This window comes from Chaetodon trifascialis, chromosome 3 (assembly GCF_039877785.1).
Source record: "Chaetodon trifascialis isolate fChaTrf1 chromosome 3, fChaTrf1.hap1, whole genome shotgun sequence".
NCBI classification, from domain to species: domain Eukaryota; kingdom Metazoa; phylum Chordata; class Actinopteri; order Chaetodontiformes; family Chaetodontidae; genus Chaetodon; species Chaetodon trifascialis.
The window spans coordinates 4,768,756-4,789,005 of NC_092058.1; the positions used below are offsets into that span (position 1 = coordinate 4,768,756).

Here is a 20,250-nt window from a genome sequence, read left to right on the forward strand (position 1 = left end):
GTCATAATTACATCAGCAGAACAGAGTTAGCTCAGATGTCGCTGGATGTGAGCTAATTCTGTGCTAACTGAGCTAAGTGCCCTGTTTGAAGAGGGCCAGGAGGAGCAGCTGAAAGCTCTGGAAAAAGCTTCTGGGACATGATGGATCCCCAACGTTCAGCCTCTCTCCACACTGACACTGACGGACCTCCGAGTCAAATAAACCAAGTGTGTGTGTTTGTGTGTTTATCAGAGAAAGTGTGTGTGCGTGTGCTTGTGTGCGTGTTTGCCCACACACGTACAGAAACTGTGGTGTTAGTTACATCAGAGGCACTTCGACCCCCTTCTTCTGTGCCCCGAAAAACCAGAAACAAAAAAAACAAAACCTGATTTTTATTCTAATAATTTGGCTTAAACTTTCATCCCCGACCCAAACTCCCCCGAAAAGAAAAAAACAAAACAGAGAAAGAGCCATGCCGAACGTCCAACATGGCCGACTAAAACCGGAACAAAACGGAGCAGGACTTCCTGAAAACGCCGCGATGGGGACACTTTCCAACAGACCCAGATCACTACAAGACGCAGGCGCTCCGACTGTTTGTGCTTCATTTGACCTTTAACAGCCGCACGAAGATTTACTACGAAGGTCATTTCCATCAAATACTGATGCAGCATTTTAATGTGGATTTACTTTATTGTTTGACGGAGCAGAAATCTGACGTGGTCCCGTCGGATGTGATGCAGATTTACTGAATACTGAGGCTGTCTGAGACCCGTGGTGACGATGAGCAGCAGGGGAGGCCAAATTTAAAGATTTAGAGCTCAGTGGCATCAAATATCAGCAGCTCACATCCAAAAGTAAATCACATGCTTTAAGAAAGCAGCAGACAGATGACTTGGGGCTGTTTCAGCAGAGCTGGTCTGAAGAATTGAAAGAGGAGGAAAGATGAGCATGAAGGTGACGGACTGACTGCAGGTCAGTCCACCCAACCAGTTCTGACACATACAGGAAACACGGCCTGCTAACAGAAACCAATAGCCGATGAAATCTATCAAAAGGCGTGCAGATGCTCCTCCAGAACGCAGACCTGCCGGTGCACAGCCATGAACGAGGACTGGGGCTGCAGGAACGTGTCGCGTACGACGGGACGGCGTGAACGTCGCGTCGGCGGGTTTCTTTAGAGGAAGATCGGCCTGCTGGAGAACGCTTTTTTATCCAGAAATCAGTAGAGAGACGAAAACCAAGAAGCCCCCCACCACAGCCGAGAGAGTGCCGAGGATTAAAAAAAAACAAAAAAAACAACCAAACTCTCTGCTGCAGAAAAAAAACACACAAAAACAAAATAAACCAAGAAGCATCTGAATCCTCTGTAGAAACCACAGCCTTTATATTCCCTCTACAATTATGTACAATTAGACTTTATACAAGTAAAGCAGTGATGCTCTCCTCACAGCGGTGTGTGTGTGTGTGTGTGTGTGTGTGTGTGTGTGTGTGTGTGTGTGTGTGTGTGTGTGTGTGTGTGTCCTAGGTGGAGCTGCTCTTGGAGAGGTTGGGGTAGAGGACGGCTGCCGTCACGGCGACCATCACTGCGATGACCGGCATCCAGGGGCTCCAGCCGCTCTGTCCGGGAGAGACGACAGCACAAAGAGCATCCGGTTAGTGTGCGCCGCCACGACTGAACCGTGAGACTCAAACTGGACTGAAACCAGTACAGAGAGTAAAAAAGAAAGAGGAGGAGGAGGATGAAGAGGAGGAGAGAGAAAGACGAAGAGGACTGCAGAAAACAGGAAAAAAAAAGTGAAAAAAGCCAAAAGATGGTATTTTTTCTTTCTTGGTTGCACGCGGTGTTTATCTATTTATTTACAGAGACAATTCAAATTAAAGAAGTACTTCCACTTCACTTTTCATTCACGCTCGCTGATGAGCCAGATACCGTTCGCTTCTGTCGTCTGGGTAACGAGCTTTGGTTCCAACTCGTTTTAACTTTTGACGCCACCTTCTTGGTACGTCGTAAACATCCATCTGAACCGCTGCATCCTCCAAAACACCATGTAACCAATCACAGATGAAACATCTAAATCTGTGTAATCCCTTTGTCTGCCGGGCCTGTTGTCCATTAATCACAATCAGTTTCATTGGAGCTTCGTTAAAACAGCTGTTCCAGCCTTTTTTTTTTTTTGACCGCTGACTAAGCAGCATATTTTATGGATTTTTCATATCATATTCAAGTAACAGTGTAGAACAACGGGACATTAAACCAAAGAGTGAACACAGCCGCTGCAGGAAGTTTGTGTGAAACGAGCGATTTGGAGCAGATTATTTCCTGTGAACGTTGCATCAGACATGAGTTTCCTGATATTTTAGGAGCTTTTTCTACAATTCTCAGTCTGTATTATGTTTTTTTATGTATTATTTATAATAATCATACATATTAAATCAGCGTATTTTGGACAAATTCAGTGTTTTCTTCTCCGTGACACTTTGGTTGTTCAGGATTCTTTCACAATATAAAATTTAATTTAGATTTCTTCAACAAATGAATGACATGCAGAGATAGAAGCCTTCTGTTTATTCTCTTAAGTTTTATTACACCCCTTAAATTCAAGAAGACCTCATGGCCCCCCGTGAAGCTTTGGCGACCCCTAGTGGGGTTTGGAGCCCCCAGGTTGGGAACCAGCCCATTAATGTGCACAACAGATTTCTGCTCATGACAGTCGGCCTTTGTTTTTGAGCAGCAAGAAGTTGATTATTTGACATTTTGAAGGGAAAAACATGCTTTATTAACTGAGTTCTCTCTGTTTGCATTTAACATGAGCAGGCTGCAGGATGGAGAGACCGCGTGTGTCTGCAGTAAATCATCTTGATCCCTTAACTCATGCACAAAAGATTAAATCCTGAATAATACTAACAAATAAGGAAAAAATAGAATCTTTTGGGATTTCAGGAGAGGTAGAGCAGAGGAGGAAGTCAAAAAGAAATCAGGTCAAATCAAAAACACAGGTAGAAGCAGCAAAGTAAACAAGGCCGAGGAGGTTACCTGAGTAGAAAAACAGAACAGTTACAGACCAGTTTTCCTTCACAGCAAACGACTGGAAACACTGGTCAGACACTCCCAAACAAACAGACAAGCAGCAAACACAACCAGCACAACACAGGACGGACATGATGGACAGAATGATGGATGTTTTAAAATGAGGAAAAAGAATCAGAGGCTGCAGGAAAGTTAAAAAAAAAACAAATGGTCAGCAGGCAGAGACGCAGTCAAATGGAAAAATAACTCAGATCAAAGCTGCAGACTGGATGCAAGAAACGGAAGAAAATCATTAAATGGATAAAAGTCACCACAAACCCTGTCGCAGAGAATGAAGAAGCACCAGCACCCTGAAGGTGAGAGGAGCTGTGGAGAAGCCAGTGAGTGAATGAATGAATGAGTTAGGAACTGAAGACGTGACAGAGTGAGCTCGACTCTTCAAAGGGACAAACCTTCACTTCACGTCCAGTCAAAATAAAGACTCAGCTTCACACCATCAGGTTATCTACTGCAGTGAAACCGTCACATCATCAGCATCCTGAGTCTCACAGTGACTGGCTGGTGTTCAGACGGCTCAGACCACAGCAGCAGTTTGATTTAATCAACCTAAGTTTAAATTATTCTGTTTTCTTGAAAGACTTGAGACAAATGAGTCAAATTCATGTTGGAAGAATCATAGAAAAGCTGACTATCGTCTACCTTTTCGAAATACTCAAATTCAGGACCATAAAGTAGAAATTAATAAAATCAAGCCTTATCTGAAATAAACTGTACACTTTTCTGAACTTTTCTTTGAATTTGGCCTTCTCAGCCTGAGCTCTAAAGCTGTGCAGACAGGGTGTGATTGTATTGATCTTACACTTTAACTCACGAGACGTTTAATTGACCTTTCTTTTTGATCAGAACCTGCGACCTTCATATTCACTGGAGGGGTCAAGTGAGCGGCCGCCCTGGTTGGTTAAGTCATGTGGGTGACCGTCCCTTTGAAGAGTTGAGTGTAGTGTCAGCTGCAGCAGAGCAGAAGCTGAAGTAGTGTGATTGACAGGCAGGCAGACAGACAGACAGCCATGCAGGTAGAGCTGCTCAAACCAGAAAACCAGGACAGACCACCATGATCATGATCATGATCATGATGATGATGATGATGTTGATAATGTGGGGAAGCGTAGGAGGTGAGAAAAGCGTCCTGCTGATCAGAATTCAGGGTTCAACACTAACAGCCTGGTTACCTTTATGTGACAGGGGTCTAATATACGATGCATGTCATGAGAAAATACTCAAGCTAATGTTGTTTTCTGGGTCCCTGCTCAGTTTCATGTGTGAAACAACATGGGTGTGCGTCCACAGCACAGAGATCCAACACTGTCCCATGCTTCTGTTTCTGACTGACTTCTGGTCGTAGTAAAAATGTGTAATCAAACTCACACTCGGGCAGAAACGACATATCCTGAGTGAGCTGAGTAGAAATGCATCTAAATACGTAAAATTCATATCAAACACTGTGTGTGCACCAGCTTCAGCCAGCAACGCTGATGTGTTGGCATCACCTGTGTCTTTTTATTTTATTCTTTAATTATTGTCATGACACATCTCAACCTAATTACAACTGCATCATAAGTCCACACAGACACCCATTTAATGCCTGAGACCAGAAGGAGATCAAAATTGCCAAAAACTGTTTAAAGGAGCACTCACTGCTAAAGGTCATTTAGATTACTGAGATTCATATTTTTAGCCAAAGGAAGACTGTATGGGCACTTTTCTATCTTATTCTCATGGTTTCCAACACACAAACAACACCCTGAATTCATCTCAGCCCAGGACCACATTTTCACCTCGGCCATCTTTCCTTCCACAGATGATGGACAGATGAGGGCAAGAGAGACAGACAGAGAGACAGACTGATGTCATGTCGGTGTGTACCTTTCTACCACAACTGGCCGAAACACCAGTAGAGCAGAGCCAGGACAAGGCCAATGAATATGGCTTGGACAGGCTGCAATATGGATGGCTAGAGGGGAGGGAAGGAGGGGGAGAGGGGGGGAGGAGAGGGATAAGAAGAAATCAGCCGGCAAATCAACCAAAACCAACATGGAGGATGGAGCAGCGAGAGCGAGGAGGGAGGAGGGGGGAGGGAGGGAGAGAGAGAGAGAGAGAGAGAGAGAGAGAGAGAGAGAGAGAGAGAGAGAGAGATCTGTAGGTTTGTAACGAGTCGGCCATTTCTACAAAGCAACACCGCCATCGCTACACATTCAGCAGCCGCATTCGACGAACACCACCCGTCACCAGGCAACATTCTCCTGCTGGATCTCAGCTCATTAACTTTCTGCACCAGGACATCTGATCAGCACCCAGACTGTGATCTCCACCAGCTGCTGGCTGACAGTGATGACGGTCCACTGGTTTAAAGGCCAGTGTGAGCTGCTTAGAATCTGATCTACGCAGTGTCTCTCATTTTGTTAGCGTAACCAAATGACAGACGCTGGAGGAATGCTAAAACAATGCTTCTTGTAAACTAGGCTGCCAAAACGTGACATACCTGGTGAAGATACATAATGGACTTCCAGGATAACTCTGGTTTATTAAAACTCCAGACTTATTTTCATACTTTGGTCCATCATTTCGGTCAGTAATCAATCACACGGACAATTCCTGAAAGTGGAACTGCATCAATCCCTGTGTTCGTCCATGTGTGGCTCCAGAGGAGCTGTGTGAAGTCTGATAAGCTGCTTCAGGTGATGTCACTCTCAAGAAACAATCCCTCATTACATTAAAACTGTGTGCACACGACTACAGTAAGTATGGCAGGTCAAAGCTGAAGCAGGAAGTGCGTCTGTAAACTGTGATAGATGGTTATAAAATGCACTTTTAATCCCAGATCTCAGCTATTAACTGTATGAGTGCACTGAAAGAAATGATGGACTAAACTTATGAAAATAAGACCGAAGTTTGTAACAAACAGAAATTATCCTTCAGAAACGTTAGTTTAAACAAAGTTTGTTGATCTAGTCCTGACAGTCTGAACCAGGACTCTTATTCTGAAAAGCTCTAGGGAAACAAAACCTGAGGAATAAGACAAACATCTACGGTCACATCAACAAAAGACTGAAGAGGAGGAAGAGCTGAAGACAGGTAGATGAGAGAGAGAGGAGGAGGAGGAGAGGAAGAGGAGGGGTAACGGAGGAGGAGGCTGCTCCGCCTCGCTGTCATCTTCTGATTCTCTGATTTGTGTTTCCTGAAGTTTTCAGAGAGACAAACTAACAGCTGTTATTGATCCACTGAGGATGAAAAGGCAGGAGAAGGCGATGTCTCCTCAGCTGGACCAGCTGAATAAAGAATAATGTTCACATGAGTCAACGGAGCTGAATCAATCTGCTGGAATCACACTTCAAATTTGGTTCTGGCTACTTATTTTGTTATCATTTATCACTGCTGTTAGATTCTGTTTACCACAGAGGTTCAGTCTCAGTTAGTTAGCAGGACTGAAGGTCTCATTCAAGATTCATTTGGACATTCAGACACCCATTAGTGAGACTTGTGTGTGTCCAGGGTTAGCAGGTCAGCAGTGAGGAGGGGGCTGTGAACTGGAAGTGCTTGGTGGGTTACAGTGTCCATCAGCAGGTGTGCTTCACCTGCATTAATCTTTAGGCCAAACAGCCAAAACTGTGGGAAAAAAAACATCCAGACTAACAACACATGGATTTAAGGCTGCACAAACACAGAAACAGAAGTTACCACACACAGTTCATATGGTCTTTGGTTCTCTTCATAAAGAGGAGTGTGTGTGTGTGTGTGTGTGTGTGTGTGTGTGTGTGTGTGTGTGTGTGTGTGTGTGTGCGTGCACTCACAGAGCTGGTCTTGTCCTGCAGCAGCTTCAGGCTGCTCCTGCACTGCTCCAGCTCCTGGTGGATGTTCAGCTTCTCCTTCTCTGTTCTCTCATAACGCTGACGGAGGTCCAACAGCTGGGACTGTGTGTCTTCATACTGCGTGCAAACACACACACACATCACAAGACCTTTATCACATTTTTCTCTAAATTGTCAGGTCATAGTACGTGACTTAATTTAAAGCGATTGTTTATCTGCAGTGTGTATGTGTGGGTACCTTTCAATGTAGTGTGTGTGTGTGTGTGTGTACCTTTTTCTGCAGTGTGTGTGCACCTCTCTCTGCAGTGTGTGTGTGTGTGAATACCTCTCTCTGCTCTGTGTGTACCTCTTTCTGCAGTGTGTACCTCTTTCTGCAGTGTGTGTACCTCTTTCTGCAGTGTGTGTGTGTGTGTGTGTGTGTGTGTGTGTGCATGCGTGTGTGTGAATACCTCTCTCTGCTCTGTGTGTGTGTACCTCTTTCTGCAGTGTGTACCTCTTTCTGCAGTGTGTGTACCTCTTTCTGCAGTGTGTGTGTGTGTGTGCGTGCGTGTACCTCTTTCTGCAGTGTGTGTACCTCTCTCTGCAGTGTGTGTGTGTGTGTACCTCTTTCTATATTGTGTGTGTGTACCTCTTTCTGCAGTGTCAGTGTGTACCTCTCTCTGCAGTGTGTGTGTGTGTGTGTACCTCTCTCTGCAGTGTGTGTGTACCTCTTTCTATAGTGTGTGTGTGTGTACCTCTTTCTGCAGTGTGTACCTCTCTCTGCAGAGTGTGTGTGTGTGTGTACCTCTTTCTGCAGTGTGTGTGTGTGTGTGTGTGCGTGTGCGTGTACCTCTTTCTGCAGTGTGTATATGTGTGTGTACCGCTTTCTGCAGTGTGTATATGTGTGTGTACCGCTTTCTGCAGTGTGTGTGCGTACCTCTCTCTGCAGTGTGTGTGTGTGGGCCTGGGCCTGGTCCAGCTGGCTCCTCAGCTTGCTTGCGTCCTGTAAATGTTGATTCTCCAGAGAACCTAATTTGTCCTGTAGAACCTCCTTCCTCTTCTCCAGAGACTCCAGACTGCTGCTGAGGACCTGGCTCTGCTCCTTGGTGCTGCATGGACACACATGCACACACACGCACACACACAACACATATGAGGACACTGAGAAGACTTCATGTTACTACCATTCGAGTGCTTATGATTTTTCCTGCTCGAGCATCTGCTCCCTCTCACTGACCTCATCTGCCTTAAAATTCGTATTCTGAGCCAGGAAATCGTGTGTTGAATGAGCAATTTCATTCATTGACAGCAAAGATTTTGATGTGATGAGACATTTTGCTGGACCAGAGGAAGCTTCCCTCTGTGACTGAGCTCACAGGGAAATTTCTTCTGACACAACTTGCAAATATGATTATCTGCTTATGGAAGTGTGTGTGAATTATCGACATACAGAGTTTTCTACAATGTGTTAACATTTAGATCGTATATGAACAGGTGCAACCAGCGATGTAACTCACAGCGTCACAACTCCATGAGCAGGCTGTTTGTTTTATGGGGTTTTTTTTGGTCATTTTCAAGTGACCATGAAAGTTGACGCTTGAAGCTGAAGTGCTGGAGAGCAGCTTCAGGGATGCAGTCAAGAGAGACTTGCTGACGATTAAGTCCAGCTGATCAATATGTAGCTTAAAGCTAACGCAGACTATACACTACATCAAGTTGAGGATTGGCCCAAACGTGTGGAGCTGCTAATTATCAAACTGACTTCATCCTGTTTCTGCTTGCATGGTGGGTTTTTGGTCAAACATCCTCACCTGACTGCGACTGATCGAGTCTGTTTGTTCTTCGACCATCAAGTAAAACTACGATGTGATGGACACACAGATGCAGACACGTCTCATCTCATGATGAATCAAGTTTTCACTGACATGACAAACAGTTGCCTCACTCCTTCAGTATGTGGCCTTCACTGTGTGATAAACAACCTTTGCTATTTTACCTGAAGGTTCATGTTAGATTTCATAAAAGGCATTATCATTTCTTCTGAAGGGCAGATGGTCTTTATTTTAGGTGAGGTGGCGTGCGTCCATAATACGCTGTGGAAAATCTTCTGTTTATTGAACTTCATTTGCATCTGGTGCTTGTACCTGAATCAGGGAACACATGTTTTTGGTTTGGGGAACAGTTAGGACACATTTTCTCTGTCCTCTGCTCTGTTCTGACCTTTGTTTTGAGCTGCTGAATGTAAATATTTGCGCTAAACTGAGACATTGTTGAATTCAGCTTCATCTCTGATTGATCATTTAAAGATGTTCATGAAGGAGTTCCAAGTCGTCTCGACGAGCTGCGGCTGACATCTGCAGTTTACAGGAGGTGCATTACAGGTATTTATGAGAAGCGCTGCCAGTGGCTCCTACAGTTTACTGGAAACCAGTGAAAACACAGCTGAAGCTCAGAAACAATCCTGCCAAGATGTTTTCTCTGCATGGAGAGCAGACAGAGCATCGAGCAGCCGTCAGCCAACCTGCTGACCGTTCGGCCTGGTTCAGTCAGCTGTCAGTCAGCTGTCAGTCAGCTGTCGCGTCCTCATCCTGTCCTGCCTGAATCAGCTGGACGCCATGTTTCCTCCTGTCCACTGCATCCTCAGTCCTTCTTTTAATGCTGAATCCAAACTCTGAACCTGTCGGGTCAAAGACTTGGCAGCACTCCCGTCGGTCGTCCTGAGCCAGAATTCATCAGCTCCATCACGTCTGTCACAAAGACTTTTCTGTCCACTTTTCATGTCCACCCTCCCACACTTTGATACGCATTCCTGATATGCTCCGCATTGTTGCTTAGCTTTACATTTAGTTAAGCCTTTGGGGACTTTTTACATAGACTTTTAGTCTGATGTTTAACATATTAATGCAGTTACTGTTAACTATTATAAAATATTCATTATAAGTTTTTCCTTTTAAGGATTTGTTTAAGGGCATTTCTGAAATGTTTCCTAATTGGTTTGTGGTTTCATTTTTCATCCCATGTGATGCATTGTCTTAACTTTTATTTTCATCCTTATTCTAGTTTACTTTTACTGTCATTATCATGTGGGTTTTATTCTCCACATTATATTACATTAATTTTTTATCCCTGTTTTTACATCCATCTTTTCTATGTGAAGCACTCACTTGGAGCATGTGATTCTTTGCTGTAAAGAACTCTGAGCTGCAATTCCTGTATGAAAGGTGTTATACAAATTAAGTTTATTATTGTCATCATTATTTGAATTTGATGTACATGGTTGTACATAAATATCTTTTGATATTTGAGGCTTCAGAAACTGCTTGAAATCTCTTGTCAAGGACACTTTGTTTTACAGGAGTCACAGAGGTGTTACCAAGAGAACATCTAAGACACGTGGATATCTGACAAAGTGATCAAATATCAGTCTCTGGTTAGTCTCAGCATCACTGAGCCAGCATGTGAATGTAACTAAGTGATACCAACATGTGACTGTTATGACTGGCAGGTCGACCAAAAACAAAGCCAGACAATCACCCGAATTCTGATCCATCTCACTTTAAGCACCTTCACCTGCAAGTGTCAACAGATCCTGTGTACCTGGAGGATTCAAAACAAGCATTTGAGATGCGTGTGTGCGTGTGTGTGCGTGCATGCGCGTGTGTGTACCTGCTCAGCTCAGTCTCAAGGCGGTGCAGTTTGTCTGTGAGAGCTGTCCGTTCCGCTCTCAAACCGTCACAGTCCTGCTGCAAACAGACACACCGCTGCTGCAATGTAACACACTCGGCTGGGAGGGACACAGAGAGGAGAACAGTTCGATTTAATATGTGAGGAATTTTCATGACATGTTGTTAAGCTTGACTCAAACGCATGCACACTCTCGCTCTGCTCACCCTGCAGCTGGGTGGCGGTGTTCTGCTGCTGTTGATGCTGTGTGAAGGCCTCCTGCAGCCGGCTGATCTCCTCCTCGTACTTGGCGGCCGTGTTCCTCCAGTGCTCCAGCTCAGATCGCACGCTGCCCAGGTCAGCCTGCAGGGCGGCGATCTCACGCTCGCGCTCCGCCGTGGCCGCCTCCATGGCGTGCCGCAAGACGAGAATCTGACAGCAGAAACGCAAGCCGTTGGTTGACCAGTCATGTCATATGAGTGGATTTACTGTCAACAGACAGCAAGTCTCATTCTGTTCAAGAGGAGGTCTGCTTTCTTTGTGTGCAGGGAGGAGTCAATGAGAGTCAGAGGGGAGTCAATGAGAGTCAAAGGGGAGTCAGACAGAGGCACAAAAAGTCACAGGGATGTCAGGAGTGTGAGGGGAGTCTAGAAAAGTCAGACTCAGGAGGAGTCAGAGGAAGGGCGGAGTCAGGCGAGAGCAAGAAGTTGCTGGGAGAAATCAAAGGTGAGTTGAGAGGGAGTCAGAGAGAAGTTGGGAGAAGACAGGGGTGTCAGAGGGAGAGATGGGAGGAATTAGAGGGGTTTCAGGAGGAGTATGAGGGGGGCCAGTAGGAGAGAGTAGGGAGTAAACGTGAGTCACACACAGTCACAGGAGAGCTGGGAGGAGTAACAAGGCTGTCAGAAAAATTGGAGGGGAGTCAGACGGAAGCTGGAAGGAGTGAAAGAGGCATCAGACAGAGTAACACGGCTGTCGGGAGGAGCTGTGAGGAAACAGAGGGAGGTGTGAGGAGTCAGAGGGTAATAGACAGGAGCGGTACCTCCTCCTGGGCGGAGTAAAGCTCCTCTCTGGTGGTGCAGATGGTGCTCTCCCTCTGCTCCCTTAGTGCCTCCATGTCAGCCTGCAGTTTCCCAAGCTGAGCTAAAAACACACACACACACACACACACACACACACACACACACACACACACACACACACACACACACACACACACACACACACACACACACACACACACACACACACACACACACACACACACACACACACACACAGGGACGTGAGGCGCGAGCAAGGTAGATTATCACACATACAGGTATATTAATGTGTGTTCTCTGTGTGTATGAGTGTGTGTGGGTGTGTGGGTGCACTAACTCTGCAGGTACTGGATCTGTTTGGTCGACTCCTCAGTCTGCTGAGAGTTACTCCTCCTCTCGTCCTCCAGCAGAGCTACAGACAGACACAGACAGTCATGTGATCACCATCTTAATCTGGTATGATGTCATGTGACACACGACAGTAATAACTGAATTAAATTTCCTCTTAATGTCAGAAACTAATGGAAATTGAAACTCAATCAACAGTTAATGCCTGATTTTCAGAATGACAGGTGAAGAGGGAGGAAGTGGGAGACTTTGTGGATCCTAATTGGAGGGTTGATTTGGTCACAGCGTCCATAAGATCAGTGTGTTAATTGAATTGAGACTCTTTTTGTTACCTTGTAGCTCCAGACATCTCTGCTTGCCAGTGTTGGCTAATTCCTGGGCTTCCAGAAGCTCTCTGTGGAGATGGTGGATGACCTGCTCCGTGTCTCCAGGCTCTAGACCGGCCCGATGCAACTCAGCTGAAAGAAACTCGACATGTGTAACATCCATGTGATACTGAAAGAATAAAGCCCTGTAAAGGACCTGCAGCCACCAACACGACTGAACAGCTCCCCCTAATGGACAGTTAACAGTATGACTGAGTGTGAAATACTTTGGCTTGTTCATCGTCGTTAATGTTTGTGGTCTGTTCGTGCAGTACGGACCAGCACTACAAAGCAGAGATGAGTTGCCATGGTTACCTTTGAGGAGAGCTACTCTGTTCTGTGGTTCATTCAACTCCTGGTCGTCCATGTTGCCGTCTGAAACACACACAAAAACACACACACACAGATATTTCTTTCTGTTTCTAATAAGGATTCATTTATTAAGGACTTAAAAAAGATTAAAAAGTGATTTATAGGTATCTGAATGGTGAATTTAAGTCTAAAAAAATAAGTCGACACATGTTATTTAGTTCAGGAGGTTACTTAGAATCTGTTTCGTGATGAATCGATTACAGACGAGATGCTGAAATGTAACAGATGAGAGAACACACTTCAACACTGTTAAAACAAAAGCTATTTCAAGTCAACGGTAGTTAGCGTGAAACCCTGAAACTAAAACTGATGATAAACACTGTGGGACAAAATCATTTAAACAAGACTGAAATACTTCAACATCAAAACTTCTGGTTAAAAAAATGACTGTGTGTGTGCGTGTGTGCGTGTGTGTGTGTGTGTTTTACCGACCTGACGTATCGTCACTGCTGCGGTCTTTACTGGGACTCAGAGTGTCTGACATGTCTGACTCTTTGGCATCCATCTGATTCCCTGTGGACACACACACACACACACACACACACACACACACACACACACACACACACACACACACACACACACACACACACACACACACACACACACACACACACACACACAGACAGGTTATAGCCAGTCAGAGACAGAGTGCACCAGAGCATAAAAATAAAAAGAACAAAACAGAAACACACAGAAAAATTAATAAATAGGTCTCTTCAAGTATGTGTACATATGGACACACACGCGCACACACACACACACACACACACACACACACACACACACACACACACACACACACTATATATAAACTTGTGTTTAGTGCACTGACTGGATTATTGTGTGAGGCACAGCAGGGAAACAATGAACAAGAGCAGCAGTTTTGAGCTGCTTTGGTACCACTCACTGTTAGTGTGTGTGTGTGTGTGTGTGTGTGTGTGTGTGTGTGTGTGTGTGTGTGTGTGTGTGTGTGTGTGTGTGTGTGTGTGTGTTCCAGTAAATCTGTCTTTCTAGAGCCAATCAGATTTTTAGATCTTGGGTAGAGTCTTTTTGGATGTTCAACATATATTCCACAGACAGTTTTGAGGTTTCGACTTTATTTTATGGCTGAAGTTTCAACTACACACACATTAAAGTGGAAACAGACAACTTTTTTTCTGTTTTCCTCAGAGCCGCAACTACCAACAACACGCTGCATTTGTTTCCGAATTTCTCTGAGGAAATGATCACCACTTTGGAATTCAGAGAGAAGAAAGACGCATGTTCACTGAAGAGGTTAAGTGAAATTGTCATAATTTTACATGAGTAATAACATAGTTTCAGTATTACGCTGTGCAAATAAGTAACTTCAGCAGGGACTGGCATTCAGAGAAATTCATTCATTTAGCCTATAATGAGTCATGATGTTAGTTAGGGTCTTCCCAATTATGGAAACATAACAATGTGTGTGTGTCCAGACAAAATGTATTACAGCAGTATTTTGGCTGCTCGTGGGGCCTGAGTATTGTGTATGTCCACAGAGAACAGAAGACAAAGGTCAGAGGTCTTCCTGTCAGCAGTTTTGCCTTTTGTGATAACGACTTCACAAAAAGTCAGTAGACAAACTGTGGAAAACATCTAAAACAGGTCCTGAAACCCTGACAGGGTTTCTAAGCTGAGCTGAGATCTCACTTATTGGTATATATTTAGCAGCTGGGACACGTAGAGTGTAAAGCTGGATTTGTACTTTTGTGTTAAGGGATTACGTTGCACCTACAGCAGCTACATGTGTAGACTCTGAAACTACGTTATACGTCAGTTTAGTGTCACTGTGCTGATATCAACAGGAGAATGAAACGCTGCACCACAGGTATCAATGGCAGGACACCCGTTCACGCCTTGTGTCAGGGATAAATCCAGCTCAGGTCTGTGTGTGTGTCCTCTACCTTTGAGCCGATCAGGACTGGCCAGGATGTCGTCTGCTGCTGTCTGGTTGTTCTGTAGGTGTGCGTCCATCACTTCTGCAAACACACACACGCAGACATAAACATAAGGGCCAAATGTTCAGTTGCACAGTGCTTACAGAACACAGGTCAGTTTAATGGTGGCTGACTCGGTGAAGCTTTATGTGCAGATTGATTTTCCTTCTCTCTCAGCTCACTGAACTGCTCCAGGACAGCAGAGGAAATACTTTTTACTTGAAGCCTGGTTGAGCTCTTACCATCAAAGTTGGCCAGTTTGTGGATTGAAGAGCTCACAGTCTCCTTCAGCTGTTTGACCGCTGCAGGAAGACAAAAAAGGAAACCAGAGGAATCAGTGAACACACCCTCAGAAAACACGACATTTGACCTTCAGTTCAACCCTTCAATCAGATCAGATCTGTCGCAAATATGCAAATGTACAACCAAAAGTCATACGTCCATTTACACAGACTCGGGGTAAATTATCAGACGGATTAGTGGCTGGTTAGTACAGATCTTAAACTCTGAATCTCACTGAACTAATGCTCCACTTTAGCTACAGAAGTCGCGCAAATAAATGAGGTTATCCCTGTTTTTTAGACTTCGCTGAGATACTTTTGTGCTAAAAATGCTCATGTGCTCATCTAGTTACTAGAATATCTACCAAATTAAAGGACTGGTCACAGGGATTACATGCCACAGTACATCCACTGTATTTACCCCTCTATGCAGAGAATTAGGTGTTTGTAGTACACCTATGTTGTAAGCAAGGACCTGAAAGCTGTGTAAGTGCAGGTTTTATTTATAAAGCTGACACTGTGCTCTGACCAGCTGGTGGATTATACTAAATACATACAGGAGACATTACATTGACATTATTATGCATATCAGCAAGAAATAAGTACAAGATAACCTGTAAAACCAACTACAGGCTGAAATAAAGTCATTGAAAGGGCACTGATAATAAAGGAAACACAATCTTTTCAACAGAACTTAGCACAGTTAAAATTAGAAGAAAAAATTTCCCATCTGCAAAAAACACACTTGCTTGTCTGCTCAGCTGCTCCTACGATAAACATCAAAATCCACAAGCCTCAACTCAATTCATTTTAATCTCTATGAAATCCTCCATCTAAAGCACAGCTCTGCATACAAGTGATGTTTTCTTGCATTGAAGAGGAGAACCGTTCTTTGTTTCAGTGTATCAGACTGCATTAGTGGTAGTGTTATTAGTGAGCAACACACACAACTCAACCAGCGAACTGGTCAATAACAATATCCACTTTCACAATGTCTACCACCAGTGAAGACAGATGGAGGACTTCTACAACGTCTACTACAGCCAGCCACAACAACAGCAAGAGGGACTGCCGGTAATGAAACTACCAGCAACACCTGAATGTAACGGGCAGCTGAAAGCAAATGTCACTGCAGCCAAAAACCATGGAAAAGAAGCAATAGCAACTTAAAATCAGCTGATGTTCGGCTGGTATTAGAAATGTAAGCAGTCAAAGTAAGCTTTCCACAGACGAGATACTTCAACTGCTTCAAGTATGAACACATGAACAGAGGAAAGGAAAGAACCAAAAGAGAAGGACGACAACAGAAGAAGAGAGAAACAAGGAGGCTGGTGAGCTAATCCAGTGAAAAGCTACAAAGGCAGCATGCAGAGAAAAAAGGCCTGCTAAAGGAGAAGAAAGCAAGTGTGTGTGAGCGATGTCTGAGAAGCTGAGAGCCAACCAGCTGGCTGGAGGTGCGCTCAAACCACAACAGACCACTAAATCGACCAAAGCACCAGTGAAACACATCAGTACCAGACGCAAGGTTCAACGAGCTGCTGTGGCTGAGCAACAGACACGTCTGCAACAAGAGAGTTCAGCCAGCAGCGGGACACCAACACACTCAAAAAGGAACTGCATAAAGTACACGCTGTACACATTCCTCAACTAATGCTCCGTTTGATTTAAAGGGTCAAACCTCTCAAACAGTTTCCAATGCAAACTGCTGACAGTGAGGTCTGTGCAGTACTCTGAATGATGTGGGGGGGGGGCAATGTTTCTGGAGAGAGATGCTGTTCTCCAGATTTGATGCTTTGAGCACTGCTAACAAAATTTCATTCACATTCACTGTGTTGAGGTGGAGGCAGGTATCTCAAAACCTCATTTGCTGAGTGGACCTTATAATACAATATGTATCTTGTAAAACAATAATCTGTCACACTCAAATCAAAGATGTCACCTCCAGACTTTCTTGACATGGTGCAGCAACAAAGTGCACTGACACAACAAAACAAGCAAAAATTACTAAGGCCCATGCTTGTGTGTGTGTGTGTGTGTGTGTGTGTGTGTGTGTGTGTGTGTGTGTGTGTGTGTGTGTGTGTGTGTGCTTGTGTGCAGCAGTGTACAGCAGGAATGGATGTTTGTACTCACGCGGACACTCAATCAACTGTTGGATTCTAGTCGAGTCTCCTCCGCTGTTGTTAACATGACAGTTGTCTGATAGAAACACAGAGCACCGACATTACTGCGATGAAGATCAGGGTGGAGTTGGGTATTTATCTCAGATTTCCCTGATTCTGCTCATCAATGCCACATCTGATTGACTCTTATCAGACTGAAGCTGCCGTTTGTCATTTTTGGTACAATATAAAAGCATAGTCTGTCTTACCATGCATATGTTGAATGTTCACTTGTTTCCACTAATACTTTTCCCCCCGGTCCAACATTCAGCTGATTTTGAGGAATTATGGCATCTAGAGGAAATGCGTCATCATGGTAGATGGACTTCCTCACTACATGAAATGATTTCCCTGTAATAGTTAACTGTTTAATTAATTAGTCACTACACTGTGACAGTGTGCTGATGCACGTATAGCCGGCAATTAACAAGCAGGAAGGCCTAATGTTACCTTCTGGAATTGATAAGTAGAATCTGTCTTTAGTGGACTGGTTCCCATTCAGAATCTGCTCTAAATACCCAACCCTGTATTAGAGAGGAAGAGAGGAGGAAGAGCCAAAGACAGACAGAGGACAGAAATCGTGACAGAGAAAGGACAGACAGATACAAGCCGGTAGAAAGCAAGACAGAGCTAAGAGGTTACAGAGAGACTGTTAACTACAGGGACAGAGAGATGCTCCAGAAACAAACGACAGGGCAGAAATCAAACCCATACATGGCAGGTTTTTCACAGCGGTTCTGGACAGATACCACAACACTGTAACGACAGACAGGATGTGGACAGACAGACAGCAGACAGACAGCTCAGGCATAAGCTTCTGTCTCACAATAACTCTCCACTTCAACACATTAACAACCAGCCCAGCAGTTTGCATCCAACTACTACTCAATTCAACCACATTATGTTAAACAAGCAAGAGTTTCTGCATCCTGGTGAGAGAGAATCAGAGTCAGAAGACAAGATGTGACCAGCTGAGAGTGCAATCAACAAGAGCCTCCTCAAACCAAAAACTGGACAAAACTACAGATTCACTGAAGCGCTCCAAATCATCCCTACAACACATCTAGAACACAAAATCTAGAGTGAAATCTGACAAGCAGTATTAAATTTTCTCTGTTAGATCAGCCAGCTTTGTTTGGCTTGAATGGCCTGATAAGCACGATCCAGGACGGTCATACCGTATCGGCAAGTGTGACCTTAAAATGAGACATTTTATCAAAAGAAATATTTCCCTGGATCAAAACTGAAACATTTCTGATACACTTAATTTGGAAAAAATAAAAATAAAAATAGAAAAGATATTAGTAAAGAAAGGCAGGCTCCAATTAGATAAACTACAATGTCACCATCAGTCCATTGTTAGTCTTTTAAAAATTCATTTGGGAGGTTTTATATCAATTTCTCATCATCCATTATTCAATAGCATTTTATTCTGTGTGTTAAACTTATCTACATTATTCTTTATTAAATGGACACTATTGTCTAGGACTGTTTTCTTTTATTCTGTAAAATAAAACCTGCAATGAAACAGTGTCAAACTATCGATTATGATAATCAAACTAACTACCATGAATAGCTTCATCTTCACCAACTGCACCATCATCTGTGTCTGTATCCTCCTCATCCTCGTCTTCCTCCTGGCTCTCAGATGTCTGCGGCCTCTGTTTGTCCTCGACAGGCTCCTCTACCGGTCCGTGGGAGACAATGTCGACATCTGTCATGTGACCAGATCAGATATATACGATTTTGTCGAAACTGCACCAGCCAAACGAATGTTCACAACAGAGTGAGGGTCCAAATGATGGCAGGGTCCTTCACAAAGTGGCTACTGTGGCGAAGTGAGCAGTGAGACAGTCACCTCCAGCATTCATATTCAGTGTTGTCATTCAATCACAAGAAGTCAATCAGTGACCAAAAGCTCTTTTTCCCCAGAAGAAGAAAAAACAAAGCAGTGGACAGTTTAGCAACCATGGAAAGAACCCATATTACCCAGAAACCCCAACAAGCCTTGTGTTGACTCAACAGACAGCCACCAAGTCCCTGAGACAACCTGTCCCCTCTGAAGCAGCCACACAGAGAGGTTACACGAACCATCCTGGCATTCAAAGATCACATGTTTGAATCCCCTTGCAGCCCGGTGTTGGTCCTGGGGGGCTTGGGTTCACGATTGAGAGTGGCCACAGTTGAAATTGCATTTTTAGCAAGAGAATGGTTTAAATTGTAACGCACTACGAGGCCAAAAACAGCTAATTACAGCAAGCAGCACTCATTGAACAGTGAATAAACAGTAAGATAGTGTACTTCAGTGACAACACTTGTACTTTTGCACATTTTTATCAAAACCATCCATTGCACTGGAACTTGTCCATTCTCTGTACTTCTGTATACTATGCACATTTATTTGAAATCACACATTGCAGCACTGCACTAATCCCTGAATATTTCTGGCATTGCATAACAATTTGCTCATTTATTTTAGGGGTCTTCAAATTTTTTTTCTCCATTTGCTAAATGTTTATGTTGAAGGCAGAATAAACGTCACCAGAGGTGCATGCGGTTGCCAGAGCACAGGCCAATGAACCACCTGCACCACCACATTAGACAGCAACCCACCAACATTTCTGTATTTGTACTGAATCCTGCTCCAAAAACAAATTCTGCTATCAAATTCTTTTTGAAGCGCTGGTGCTTAAAGTTCTGTAGCACAAGCCACAAAATTGTAGCACAAGTATAAAACGTCTGTTACGGCTCTAAAATAAGGACAAGTAGCACAGCTGATCACCTAAACAGGCATATGATTGGCAAAGGATGAAGCATACAGGCAGGGCTCCATCAAAACCTTAAGAAGAAATGTTTTCAAACATTTTAATTTAGGTGGACTGATGATTTCTCTTGCCAAAGGAGCAGACGTGCTCAGCTGCCAGTGACTGTGTTGAGGTTTCTGAATGTATATCATGAAAAAGAGTCAATTCTCCCTGAATGATTTAAGATCTTGACACAAATGTTCTGAGGGCTTATGTGGGCTTCAATTCTCCATAAATCAGAAAAATATCTCAACTGAACATCAATATCACATGTCCCCTTAAACTAACAGGGGGCACCGGAGGACCCGACATTAAGCCACCATAAACAAGACCAAAACAGAAGAAGAAGAGCCAGACTTCCACTGTGACAGACAGAGAGACAGATGAACAAAGAGAGCAGCA

The 20,250-nt window shown here is 44.0% G+C and overlaps 1 protein-coding gene across 9 annotated transcripts in view; it reads right to left on the reverse strand.

Annotated features, from left to right (window-relative positions):
• Nucleotides 1-1,151: 1,151 nt before the first annotated feature.
• Nucleotides 1,152-20,250, reverse strand: part of slmapa (sarcolemma associated protein a) — a 55,876-nt gene continuing 36,777 nt past the window's right edge. For 2 of the 9 annotated variants that reach the window (XM_070992958.1, XM_070993026.1), the window contains 14 exons: nucleotides 18,612-18,758; nucleotides 17,016-17,081; nucleotides 14,847-14,906; nucleotides 14,572-14,646; nucleotides 13,076-13,156; nucleotides 12,587-12,646; nucleotides 12,239-12,364; nucleotides 11,896-11,970; nucleotides 11,558-11,658; nucleotides 10,746-10,950; nucleotides 10,522-10,639; nucleotides 7,793-7,964; nucleotides 6,859-6,993; nucleotides 1,152-1,599 (listed from right to left, as the gene is read on the reverse strand). In XM_070992958.1, coding sequence (XP_070849059.1) covers nucleotides 1,504-1,599; nucleotides 6,859-6,993; nucleotides 7,793-7,964; nucleotides 10,522-10,639; nucleotides 10,746-10,950; nucleotides 11,558-11,658; nucleotides 11,896-11,970; nucleotides 12,239-12,364; nucleotides 12,587-12,646; nucleotides 13,076-13,156; nucleotides 14,572-14,646; nucleotides 14,847-14,906; nucleotides 17,016-17,081; nucleotides 18,612-18,758 — 1,517 coding nt within the window. In that variant the 3' untranslated portion in view covers nucleotides 1,152-1,503. Of the gene's footprint in view, nucleotides 1,600-4,933; nucleotides 5,022-6,858; nucleotides 6,994-7,792; nucleotides 7,965-10,521; nucleotides 10,640-10,745; nucleotides 10,951-11,557; nucleotides 11,659-11,895; nucleotides 11,971-12,238; nucleotides 12,365-12,586; nucleotides 12,647-13,075; nucleotides 13,157-14,571; nucleotides 14,647-14,846; nucleotides 14,907-17,015; nucleotides 17,082-18,611; nucleotides 18,759-20,250 lie in introns of all 9 variants that reach the window. The other 7 variants (XM_070993018.1, XM_070993001.1, XM_070992966.1 and 4 more) reach the window with 6 other exon arrangements.